This window comes from Otolemur garnettii, unplaced genomic scaffold (assembly GCF_000181295.1).
Source record: "Otolemur garnettii isolate 467f Iridium unplaced genomic scaffold, OtoGar3 scaffold00127, whole genome shotgun sequence".
In the NCBI taxonomy this organism is placed as follows: domain Eukaryota; kingdom Metazoa; phylum Chordata; class Mammalia; order Primates; family Galagidae; genus Otolemur; species Otolemur garnettii.
The window spans coordinates 318,255-330,860 of record NW_003852522.1 but is presented as its reverse complement, the minus strand read 5'-3'; the positions used below and the strand labels follow the sequence as shown (position 1 = coordinate 330,860).

Below are 12,606 nucleotides of genomic sequence, written 5' to 3'. Positions count from 1 at the left end.
CTAAGCCTAAGAGCTGGAGCTGTGATGCCATGGCACTCTACTGAGGGCGACAAAGTGAAACTCTGTCTCTAAAAAATAATAATAATACATTTTTTTAAAAAGCAGGAGGGGAAAATACTGTCAGTTGAGATGCTGGCACTGAAGACTCAGGCGTGCTAACACTGGGCACGGGGTGAGCCTGAACGTAGGAGCCTAGGGCTATTTCTGATGTGGCCTTTGTCCAATCTCCCCTCCACCCACCCCTGGCCAGTGCCCAGAGCAGAGCCAAGCAAACTGGACGAGACTCCCCCGCCTCTCTGGCCGTGCCTTCTCTGATGCCGCTGGCCCAAAGATACACAGGCTGGAGTGTGTGTCAGACGCTCAAGTGGTGGAAAATCTGGGAGAGGATTTGGAAGCAGGTTGCATTTTATTCCCACGAGCCAGTATGTGTATGTGTGTGTGCGTGTGTGTGCATGTGTGTATGTGTGTGTGTACAGCGCCCCTGGGTCTGTGTTTTTACTGCACTTTCCTGTTGGCTTCCAGCTGCCCCGCCAGTTCCGGGGAGGGCCCTGTGCCAGCAGCTGTCCACCCCCTCCTTCATAAAGGCCCAGCTTCAGAACAGCCCACACAGCTGCCGGCCTGGGGATACAGGACAGTCCTGTCCCTCTCGTACCTCCCCTTGCTGGTGATTGTTTCTACCGGCAGCTGGAACCATGGGAGGCAGCAGTGGCAGCGGTGTCTTTCTTGGTAAGAACTTTGGGGCCTGAAGGGAGGGGTGAGGAAGCCTTGGAAGGACCCCTGTTCTCAGCTGAGAAATGGGAGGTGTTGCTGGTGGCTCTGAGGCAGGCGGAAGAAGCCACATGTCAGGCAGGCACCTGTGGCCACATGGGGACAGAGGCAGGCAGTGCTTGGGCACCCATGCACCCTGAAAGAACCCCAGAGTGCTCTCAGAGCCTGCTTCCCTACCCGGAGGGTTCTCCAAACTCTACTCTGTAGCCAGTTTGGAGGCTGCTCCTTAAGAGGGGAAACTGAGGCATGGGGTAAGGGAAAGGAGGAAAAGTGAACATTGAGACTCCACGGGCTCTTAATATAGAATGTGGAAGAGTAGGGGCTATTTGGAAGCTGGTGCTGGTACCCCCAATGTGTACCCCCTTGTCTCAGCAGCAGCCCGGGAGAGCTTCCTTCTTGCTGCTCTAGACCTGGCTGGGCTTCAGCTGTGGGTTGAAGGGACTTTGCCAGGCTGTGGGTTTTGAACTTGACTTTTGTTGTGACTTCCCCCAGGCCTCCCTTCCCGCCCCACCCAGGGTGGCTCTAACGGTTAGCTTATCTAGCTTATCGGGCAGCTTGCTGCCTGGGCAACAGGGCAACAAAAAGAGTGAAGAAATGGCATTTGATGGGGAAGCCAGTTCTACTGGAACCACAGGGACACAGCTTCCCTGTGGCAGTCCCCGGGGTGCCAGGTGTCAGCTCAGCATCCCCCCTGGGCTCAAGAGGAAGGGACAGGAGGTTGCTGTGTGTGGCACACCTGGTTGGAGGGCAGTTGCGGGTGGCTCCAGGCCCTTCCTGGCAGCCTCTGAGCTCACTTTCCTTACCTGTGGAACAAATGTCCAGTGTCAAAATGGAACAAAACCAGCCTCCATCTTAGAGGCTTGTTTTAAGTGTTGGGTGAGTTAGTATACAAACTATTTGTGGTTCACAGTAAGAATTAAGTAAACAGGATTTTAAAATTATTAGTATTATTAACTTCTAGATAAGACACTGGCAGATTTGGGGAATAGTCTTGGGGGTCCTTAGCAGGAGATGCAAGGGGTGACTGCCCCACCCTTACCCCAGATTCTCTAAGCAGGAATCTTCTTGCTCAGGGCTCTGAGAACAATGAAAACCAGATGGGTCTGAGAGGAGATGAAAAGCCATTTTTCTCCCAGCTCCCGTTTGGGAAACTTCCAAGGCCCCAGATGGAGGAAGCCTGGCTCCATAGCCCCAGGGGTGGAGAGCTCAGCTCAGCCCGGCAGAGGGAACAGAGGAGCCCTTCCACCCAGGGCCTGGGGACCTCAACCGCTCAATTTCTCCTTCCTCAGTCACTTCTGTCCACTTAGATTCTTCTGGATCTCCCCCCCCTGAGTTCCATGCCTCAGTTTCTCCATCTGTATAATGGGCATAAACACAGCCCCTGCCTTTAACAGAGTCACTTGGGGCTTTAGGAGCTGGAGACCAAACAGCCTAGGTCCCATCCTTCAAGGGAAGGTCATTTTTGTGGTCTGTCCTATAAAGAGGAACTAGCCAAGACCTGTGGCCAAAGAGGAGGAAGACAGGGATCCTGACACGAGGAAGGGGAAGGGGTAGGGCTTCGAGCAGTGTGTGTGTGGGGTCTCTGCCCTCCTCCAGCCTGAGGGGTACCAAGTCTGGATACAGAGGCTGAGTGGTCAGGGGACCTTTGTTCTGCAACCCCCAACCCCCAAACACCAAACTTTACTCACAATGACCCACCCCAGAATTCCCCTGGGAGTCCTCTCCAGTGTCAAAGAGGGCGACTGAGTGGTGAGTCATCCCTCCCTTCAGCCCAGGAAATGACTCATACCCAGCCTCCCTCCGGGTCCCCATCCCGCTGCCTGACACCCCTGTTTCGGGGCTGCTAGGATTTCTAAGGTCCTCAGTGTACCCCCAGTACTCTCAGGCCAGCAGGGAATTGATGGACCCCCCAGCCCTCCTCCCTCCCTTCCCTGATCCCATCCATCCTCCTCTCTCATTGTTTCTCTGGCCCTGGTTTCTGTCTCATCTCCTCCTGTCTTCTTTCTTTGGATTCTTTTTTTTCCCTCTACATCTCTATATTACTATCTGTCTCTCTCAACTCTCTTTTCTCTCCACCTGTGTCCTTGTCTGTCTATCTCTCTGTCTCTGACTCTCTCTCTCTCCCCCTCTTTATTTTCTCGCCACCTCTCTCTCCTTATGTATCTCTCTCTGGTGAGCCTCAACGAGCTCCCCACCACCATAGCCCCTGGTCACCTGAGGGGGGTTCCCCAAGACGGGCCCTGGGAGCGGCAGAAGAAGCAGCAGGGGGGACCAACAGGCTTCCATGGTGTTTTCCTGTGGAACCTGGGGTGAAATGTCACCACTGGGTCACAGGACGTGGCTGAGCTGTTATGGGTGTGGTGTGTGCACCTGTGTCCCTGAGGAAGGGTGTGGGGCCTAGGGCACCATAGAGCCTGGAGCATCTGAGAGTTCTTGTCCAACCCCTTCATTTTTACCTGAAGAGAGGATGACAGTGAATGCTCAGATGCACTGGGAGCATTCATGGGGCGCATTCCTATGTGCCACTAAAGTGGGTCCCCTCACCAACCCTATTCTTTAGAAGGGGAGACTTGGGCAGAACAGTAGTGAGGGAAACTGACCACAGACTGAGATTTGGGCTGGAGCCACCTCAGTCTGTCCTCTGAGCCACTGCCTGCACAGCCCACAGCCTGCTGGGCTTAAGGTCCCTTCTTCGTCCCCTAGTTCCTGAAAACCTAATCCAGAGGCACCAAGTGACAGACCCTCTGGCTAGGGGTGTAGGAGTCCAGGGATGTGCCACTAGCTCACTCTTCCTTTGTATGAGCCCCTTCACCCAAATATGTTACCCTTAGTTCTCCTTTTAAGTTTTGGTGTTCTCTTGACCCCCCTCTCTCTGTTGCAGTGCTGTATGTCTTTGTACTGACCCTGTCAGGAGGTGAATCCCAGGACTCTGGGGGTGAGTGTATTGGGAGCTGTGGGGTCCACAGACAGAGCCCAGGGAAGGGGCCCTGAACATCCACCCACCTTGTACCCCTCCCCCCTCAGCCCAAGGAGTGAGGGGCCTGATTCAGAGGAAGCTCAGGGCCATCCCTCACCTCCCCAAACACCTCATCCTATGGGGATCATGTTGCCCCCTCTACCCAGCCCCTGGATCCACCTCGCCTTCAGAGCATGCCCTCTGCCCCTGCAGCCTGTGCCCGGTGGTGCCCTCCAAACTCCGTATGTGTCAACGCCTCTGCCTGTCGCTGCAAGCCAGGATTCAGTCCCTTATTTAAGGAGATCTTCAGTGACCCCACAGACAATTGTGATGGTACAGACATGGGGGCAGTACAGGGAGGGGAACATCAGAGATGACCAGGTATTGCCTAGTACCAGTGGGAGATGTGGGTGATAGTTAGCTGCTGTAGCCCTTGGCCTTGGGATGGTCATCATGGGTGGGGAAAAGAGAAAGGAAAAAAAATATAAAGGTAGAGAGGTAAGGAGTGAATAGGCATGGGTTCTTGGAGAAAGGAGCTGGATCCTTGGGTGTCTGGAGTCTGTGCCTCAGTTTGCCCTTAAGACTGGGGAGGGGTGGCTCGACACCTGTGGCTCAAGCGGCTAAGGCGCCAGCCACATACGTCTAAGGTGGCGGGTTCGAATCCAGCCCGGGCCCGCCAAACAACAATAATGGCTGCAACCAAAAAATAGCTGGGCGTTGTGGCGGGCGCCTGTAATCCCAGCTACTTGGGAGGCTAAGGCAGGAGACTCACTTGAGCCCAGGAGTTGGAGGTTGCTGTGAGCAGTGAAGCCAGGGTACTCTACCCAGGGGCTCAGCTTGAGGCTCTGTCTCAAAAAAAAAAAAAAAAAAGACTGGAGAGGGGGATGCTGAGCCTCCTGCCTATCCCTGACTGTGGCACTTTCCACTGTGTCCAAATCCAGGGTGCTAGCCAGAGAACTGGAATGAGCAGAGCTGGCTGAGTGGCCTTCAGGAATGGCTTGCTCCACCTGCAGCACAGCACAGGATTCTTACCAAAAGATACTAAGCACCAGGCTTCATGCTAGGGAGTCAGGATGGGAGTCTCTGTCCTGAGGGAACTCACACCTTTGGGAGGTGAACCTTTGCCCTGTTGGTTCCAGACATCAACGAGTGTATGTCACCCAGGAGGATGGACTGTGGAAAATTTGCAGACTGCCACAATGTGGAAGGGAGCTACTACTGCGCGTGCATCCCAGGATTTGGGCTCACTTCCGGGGCTAAACGTTTCCAGAATAAGAGTGAGAACACATGTCAAGGTAAGCACCACCCTACATCTTCCTTCTCTCCATCCTAGAGGTTTGGGGTCACCAGAGCCATTCTTGTAGCATCCAAGGGGCAGAGCCATGGTTACAGTTTCAGTGCTTGAGGGGTGAGATAGAACAGGTATGCAAGGTACCTGTACTGCTGCTCCAGAAAGGCAGAGTGGTATAAAGGTCACAGACAGATGCTGGGACTCCAGCTGCCTGGGCCCAAATCCTGATAGCTATGTGTATGATACTCATTCAGAAACCATTGTTAAAATGTGAGATGTGATAATATTATTTTGTGCTAAAACAAAAGAGTCCCTTGGCTGGGTATGTTGGCTCACACTTGTAATCCTAGCACTCTGAGAGGCTAAGGTGGGAGGATCACTTGACATCAGGAGGTCAAGACCAATGTGAGCAAGAGTGAGACCCTGTCTCTATTAAAAATAGAAAAATTAGCCAGGCTTGGTGGTGTGTGCCTATAGTCCCAGCTACTTGGGAGGCTGAGGTGAGGATTGCCTGAGCCCAGGAGTATGAAGTTGCTGTGAGCTAGACTAAGCTCATGGCACTCTAGCCTGGGCAACAAAGAGAGACTCGGTCTCAAAAAAAAAAAAAAATCAAAAAAAGTCCCAAACAAAAGTATCTTTGCCTGTGTGACCTTGAAAAGTTAAATCAATTCTCTGTGCCCTAATTTTCCGACTGTAAGAAGGGAATAATCATGATAGAATTGCTGGAATGTAAATGAGATCACAAAGGAACTTAACAGGTATGGGCTCAAGGAAAGTGCTCTATCAGTGATGGCTGTTGGGCATGTTTATTGTGATTATTATGATCTGATGCACCCTCTCCAGGATTGGCATTCTTGGGGCAGGCAGTCAGAAGCAAGCTGCAAGGGTCCAGTCCTACACAGCAGGTATATCTGCCTTGGTATTACTTGATGCTGCCACAAATCACCAGGCTTTGCCCTCTTTCCGTGGGGAACTAGCTGTGGAAGGGAAGGGGCTTCAGGCATCCACAGGGGCAGATGAGAGCAGTGGGCAGCTGGAAGCCATGGCTCACTTGGAGAGAGAGAGTTGGTGCAGAGGTTGGGAAGTGGAGGGGGGCAGAGGCGCATGATGATGAGGCTGAGGATGAGATTTTGAAAGCCACCCTACCGCAGAGAGAAAAGTGCTTAAGTCTGGGCTCCATCCCTCCTTCCCTGCAGGAAGGCAGAGGGCAAAGGAATGCAGAGAGAGGGAACAGGGGGCCAAGATGTGTGGAGACATGTACACGAATGGAGCCCAGCAGGAGGCCTCTGTCCACCACACTTCTAGTCCACAGGACCTCCCTCTCTCCTCTAGCCGTACCACACAAACATGGCTTGGCCAGATGATAGAATCTTCATGTGATTGGAAAAAGGCCCCTCCTCTCTACTCTCCAAGTGGACACAGTCATATTTGGCAAATGAAGAATGGACTGATATTCAGCCCCTGCTCATCTCCTTGTGCGGTGAGCAAACTGCACAACTGTACATGGCAATCATAGATTCTTCTCAGTGTGCCGTGGCCGGGCATAGACATAGATGCAAGAGTGAGGGGACAAAGAGGCCACCATGGACCTCAAAGCAGTGACTGGAGAGAACAGCCTGCTGGTTTGGACAAGGACCTACCACGTGAGGCCCCAGCTTTGTGAGGGGCTCAGTAGGGACCTATCTGTGCCCCTTCCCTTAAGCCTCAGCACTCTAGGCCTTGAAATACCTGAGGATATGCTCACCCAGTGAGTGTCACAGCCCATAGGGCCTATGATGGGCAGGGGACCTGGAGTCACTGCTTTGGTTCCACACCCCACTTTCTCTAGGCATTAGAGGACTATCTAGACATCTGGTCACCTATCCTTGTATGAATCCCAAGGCTCAGAACCCTCCACAGGGGACACTTCCGGAAGTTTAGTGTATCCTCTGTCCATCTGATGTGTTATTACAAAATATAAGTTGAGGCTCGGCGCCTATAGCTCAACCGGCTAAGGCGCCAGCCACGTACACCTAAGGTGGCGGGTTTGAATCCCCAGCCCGGACCCGCCAAACAACAATGACGGCTGCAACCAAAAAATAGCCGGGCATTGTGGCGGGTGCCTGTGGTCCCAGCTACTTGGGAGGCGGAGGCAAGAGACTCGCTTGAGCCCAGGAGTTGGAGGTTGCTGTGAGCTGTAATGCCACGGCACTCTACCCAGGGGGAAAGCTTGAGGCTCTGTCTCAAAAAAAAAACAAAACAAAATATAAGTTGACATTCAGGATATTTCATGAGCTCCTGGCATGGCATGTCCTGGCACAATATCTATTCTCTTAGCCATCATCAGTGACTGACTGCATGACACCTGCTCCGACCAGGGCCCCCAGGGCTTGGCAATACCTGGAACCTTCTATGATCTTCCTGGCCATGATGGACACAGGGACCCCCTCAGGAAGAGGGCGATTCAAGGGCAGGGCTACTGTCTCCAGCCTGGAGAAGATGCCACCTAGAGCCCTGACAGCCTTTTTAGCCGCTCAGCCTCCATCAACATCCCCACCCCAAGACTCTGCTGTGATATTTTCCAGTAGTTTTTGCTCACAGTCCAGAGGGCAGCTCTGATGACTGAGGCTTGTGAGGATGTTGTAGCCACAGGTGGGTAGGGAAACATCAACCCCCAAACACATTTGGAGAGTTAGGTGAAGGAAGAGCCTCCGGTCTACACTAGATAATAAGAGATCCTCACGGAGGACCACTGCTGCAGGCTGGATGCTCTCCCAAGGTCAACCCTGGACTGGACAGAGATGGAGGCAGAGCCCCACTTGGAGGCACCCACAGGTCTGCATCCTTAGTGCAATGCTGAGGGATAAGACAAAACACCTCCCACCTCTTGTCCATCAGCTCCTGCTCCTGTCTCCAGCCCTGAGCCCTTGCCCATGGCTGGCCTTGCCAGACATGGATTCTAATGACTTTCTGACACATCTATAGGATGCTTTCACTGGGATCACAAGGCATCTTTGAAGGCCCAGCAATGCCTGGTTGGAGGTTAGCCCATACTGTCCACCCCTGCCATTGGACTTTGTCCCAGGGGGCCGGGCTCAGGGTCTGGTCTAGGCCATTTCTGAGAGCTGGGCTCTCAGAGTTAGTGTGGATGGGAGAGAGTTGTCCTGCGCAGGCCACTAGGACTCCCAGGAGAAGCTTGCCAGCAAACAGCCACCCAGGGGAGAATCTGCCCAAAGGATACCACTGAGAGCCAAGACAAGGCCCTACGTGAGAATGCAGCATTTCTCCTGCATCCAGTTCCCAGGGCTTTCCCTCACATCCTCAGGCGGGGACACAGGTGGCTGGGAAGCCCTGGCCTCAACCAGGAGCTGCCCTAGGAGGCAGAGCAGCTGGGCAGGACCCGGGGGTGCTCCCAGCCACATCAGGACAACAGAGGTTCTGGGCACCAATCTCTCCATAGGATTCTTCTGTGTGAATTTGGAAAAAGGAGGCAACAGTGGTGCCTCTGGATGCTTCTGTGCCAGAAAATGTGGCCGACCCCAGCCATGAAGGCTACCCAAGCGGCAGGAGTCCTTCATCCTCCCCTTCCTCTTGCAGACGTGGACGAGTGTCAGCAGAGCCCCAGAGTCTGTAAAAGCCATGGCATCTGCAGGAACACCCCAGGCAGCTACACCTGCCAGTGCCTACCTGGCTTTGTGCTCAAACCAGAGGACCCAAAGCTGTGCACAGGTAGAGGCCCCAGGAAGATGCCATGGAGGCTGGAGCCGAGGAGGAGGGAGAAGACCCAGTTTCCCACAAGGTCAAGGACCTGCTAATACCCTACCTAAGGAGTTGCTTCCCAGGAAGGTCTTGACTCAGGGCAAGGGGGCAGTGGAGCCCTCTAGGCCTGGAATTCCCTTGTGGAGCCCCCAGACCTCACCTCTTCCTCATCTGTCACGGACAAGTGGAGGACAAGTGGAAAAAGATGTTACTTCCAGTTTTTTTTTTTTTTTTTTTTGCAGTTTTTGGCCAGGGCTGGGTTTGAACCTGCCACCTCCAATATAAGGAGGCTGGCACCCTACTCCTTGGAGCCACAAGTGCCACCCTTTTTTTTTTTTTTTTTTTTTTTAGGCAGAGTTTCACTCTGTTGCCATGGGTACAGTGCCGTGGTGCTTGGGCTCAAGCAATCTTCCTGCCTCAGACTCCCGAGTAGCTGGGCTAACAGGAGCCCAACACAATGCCTGGCTAGTTTTTTTGTTTTTCTGTTTTTAGTGGAGACAGGGTCTCACTCTTGCTTAGGCTGATCCGGAAATCCTGAGCTCAATCAACCCACAGGCCTTGGTCTCCCAGAGTGCTAATATTATAGGCATGAGCCACCACACCTGGCTTCACTTCTAGTTCTGAGAAAGGGAGCCACCACCATGGCCAGAGGGTGCAGGCTAGAGAACTTGGCCAGAAGGTATAGCCTCTGAGACTCAGTTTCCCTCCTGGTTTTATCTTCTATAAACAGGAAACTGTGGTCCCTTCGGTACCCATCTTGCAGGGAGGTCATCATACATTGCTTTGAATGTGTATTTGAAGGTCACCAAGTGACAGCATGTGCAATAACTGCCCTTGGTCTGGGGAAATATAGGGATAGGGAAGTGAGTGCAATAAGGGGAGGGGAGGCCTGAGCCGGTCAGGGGCAGGGTTTGACCCTCTGGCTTTGTCCTCAGACGTGAATGAATGCACCTCTGGACAAAACCCTTGCCACAACTCCACCCACTGTCTCAACAAAGTGGGCACCTATGAGTGCCGCTGCCGCCCGGGCTGGAAGCCGATCCCTGGGTCTCCTAACGGCCCAAACAACACCATCTGTGAAGGTCTGTAGTCCAGACTCCAACACTGCCAGAGACTCACAGCCAAACATCCAATCGCACACTCAGCGGCCCCCACACAAACCAAGCAGAACGAACACTGGAGGCAGCATGCTGTGCCTGGGCTTTTATTCTTTGGAGACTGGATGTGAAAGGACCTGGTGGTCCCAAGGAAGGAGCCGGGCACTGAGGAGGAAGCTCGGGGGCCCCAGGCAACAGCTGATTCATAACTGGGAGAAAGGCCCCTCAGTATTTCCACAGCTGCACATCTGGACAGGGCCCACGTGCTGTGCTCAGGCCTCTTCACACCTGCCACAACCCAGCTTCTGCCTCTCCAAGGGGGTCACTATCACTGAGAAGAGTGCAGTGGGGGCTTATACAAGAGAGGGGCCACCCCTCTGGGCTGGGACAAGGCCTAACCCCTTGTTTGGCCCCCCCCAGACATGGATGAGTGCAGCTCTGGGCAGCAACCGTGCCATGAGTCTGCTGTCTGCGTCAACACGATGGGCTCATACACATGCCGCTGCCGCCCAGGCTGGAAGCCGAAAGCGAGGGTCCCAAACACCCAAAAGAGCCCTGTCTGTGAAGGTATGTTCTTTTTTTTTTTTTTTTTAAATAAATCATAGCTGTGTACATTAATACTGTCATGGGGTACAGTATGCTATTTTTATATACAATTTGAAATATTTCCATCAAACTGGTTAACATAGCCTTCATGTCATTGTTTTAGTTAATTGTGTTAAGACATTTATATTCTTCATTTAAAAAGATTCACATGTATCCTTAAAAGATGAACCATAGACATGATCCCACCAATTACCCTCTCTCCTCCCATCCTCCCGCTTCCCTTCCCTGGTATTCTTGGGCTATAATTGGGTTATAGCTTTCCTATGAAAGCTATAAATTAGTTTCATAGTAGGGCTGAGTACATGTGAAGATATGTTCTGACCTGACCTTACAAACCCCCACTCCAATACATGTACACACTCACATGCCTAATGAGCTGCTGTCCTGTTCCCTGCAGAGTTACCCTTCACCAATTTGACCTTGCCCCTGGGTGTCAACAGCCAGGTGAGTGGCTCCAACAGGGACCAGAGGCCAGGAAACCCCTCTGCAACTGGAAGCATCCACCCCTGCCCTGTGCTTTCCACCCACCCCTCAAAGCTCTCTGACGTCCTCACCACTCTCCCCAGGCTCTTTCCCGCTTCTTCAACAAAGTCCAGGATCTCAGTAAAGACTTGGAGTCATACTCAGACAAAGACACCATCCAGGTAAGGTCAAGACCCTGAGACAGTGAAGGGAGTGCTGGGGGATGCTTCAGTGTGGCTGTAGAGAGTGCTCAACGTAAGCAGGGGCCTCAGGTCAGAGACACATATGCACAATATACACACAGCACTTACTGGAGATGCCCATTTTATACTTTAGAGCCGCTTCAGCTGTGTGTTAATTGCAAGACAGTGAAAAACTAGAACAGAGCTTGGAAGGCAGCCTGTGCCCAATCAGAGGGTTGGTGTTGAGCACTAGGGTGACTCCTAAGTGCACAGGGAACCACATACATCCCTCCAGCACTTGTTTTCTGGCTACTGCATTGTCTCTGATTCCCTTGTGCTGTGTGGTTCTCTAGTATGTCCTGTCGGGGGTGAGACCTAAGTCCTTCAGGAAGCCCCTGTGGTCCAATGACCCAGTGGTTTTTCTACCCATCACTTTCAGAACTTCATCAGGTTGGTGGATGAGCTGATGGAAGCCCCTGGGGACATGGAGAACCTGGCCCCACACGACCAGCACTACATAGTCACTTGGCTGCTCTTCACCCTTGAAGAAGTGCTGAGGGCCTTGGCCAAGACCATGCCTCAAGGGCCTTTCACCTACTGTTCTCCTTCAAACACAGGTGAGGCCTCATCCTGCCCCAGTCCCAGACCCCTGCCTGTATCTAGTGTCCCCAATTGCTGCTCCTCTCCCCTCAGAGCTGTCCCTGCTAATCCAGGAGCAGGGGGACAAGAATGTCACCATGGGCCAGAGCCATGCACGGATGCTGCTGAACTGGGCTGTAGCAGCTGGAGCCAGGGACTCAGGTAACAGCATCTGTCCAGAGAAGGGTGTTTGGGGGATGAGGGAGAAGATGGGACAGGGCCAAGGAGAGGTTCAGATTATGAGACAACTACAAACTGTGCCATCAGGAGGGACTCTAGGCATTGTGGGGGACTGGCAGAGCCTGCATTGGGACATCTTGGGAGGGAGGATGGGAAGAAGTCACAAGTGTCTCTATCCCTCAGGCCCCACTATGGCCGGCATCTTCTCCAGTCAGAACATGGTAAAACTGCTGGCCAATGCCTCTTTGGACCTGGATCCCGAGAAGCAAGCCCAGCTGGAATTGAACTATGAAAGACCTGTTCGTGGTGCCCAGGTCCAGCTCTACTCAGCCGTGAACTCTGTCTTTCTTAGCAACACCAACACTGAGAAACTGGCCTCTCCCATCACTTTCGCCTTCTCCCACTTGGTGAGCCCTCAGGTGAGGAGGGGGGAATCCACCCTCCTGATCACTCAGAGCCAAGATCTCAGCAGCATTTCTTCTTTTCTCTCCATTTCCCCACATCTGACTATATTCTGCTCCTTCCTCAAACATACCTCAGGGCCTTTGCACTTGCTTGTGTGTGCCTTCTGCCTGGGATGCTCTTCCCTGTTGTGACTCATGGTGTCACTTAGCTCACAGCAACCTCCAACTCCTGGGCTTAGGCGATTCTCTTGCCTCAGCCTCCTGAGTAGCTGGGACTACAGGT

The 12,606-nt window shown here is 53.0% G+C and overlaps 1 protein-coding gene across 5 annotated transcripts in view; it reads left to right on the top strand.

Annotated features, from left to right (window-relative positions):
- Positions 1–596: 596 nt before the first annotated feature.
- ADGRE5 (adhesion G protein-coupled receptor E5) overlaps positions 597–12,606 on the top strand; it is a 16,422-nt gene continuing 4,412 nt past the window's right edge. The window contains exons 1-12 of one of the 5 annotated variants that reach the window (XM_012810122.2): positions 597–726; positions 3,650–3,703; positions 3,938–4,057; positions 4,864–5,019; positions 8,592–8,723; positions 9,689–9,835; positions 10,271–10,417; positions 10,854–10,900; positions 11,023–11,100; positions 11,540–11,717; positions 11,794–11,901; positions 12,103–12,326. In XM_012810122.2, the coding sequence (XP_012665576.1) occupies positions 693–726; positions 3,650–3,703; positions 3,938–4,057; positions 4,864–5,019; positions 8,592–8,723; positions 9,689–9,835; positions 10,271–10,417; positions 10,854–10,900; positions 11,023–11,100; positions 11,540–11,717; positions 11,794–11,901; positions 12,103–12,326 (1,425 nt within the window). In that variant the 5' untranslated portion in view covers positions 597–692. Of the gene's footprint in view, positions 727–3,649; positions 3,704–3,891; positions 4,058–4,863; positions 5,020–8,591; positions 8,724–9,688; positions 9,836–10,270; positions 10,418–10,853; positions 10,901–11,022; positions 11,101–11,539; positions 11,718–11,793; positions 11,902–12,102; positions 12,339–12,606 lie in introns of all 5 variants that reach the window. The other 4 variants (XM_023518025.1, XM_023518026.1, XM_023518027.1 and 1 more) reach the window with 4 other exon arrangements.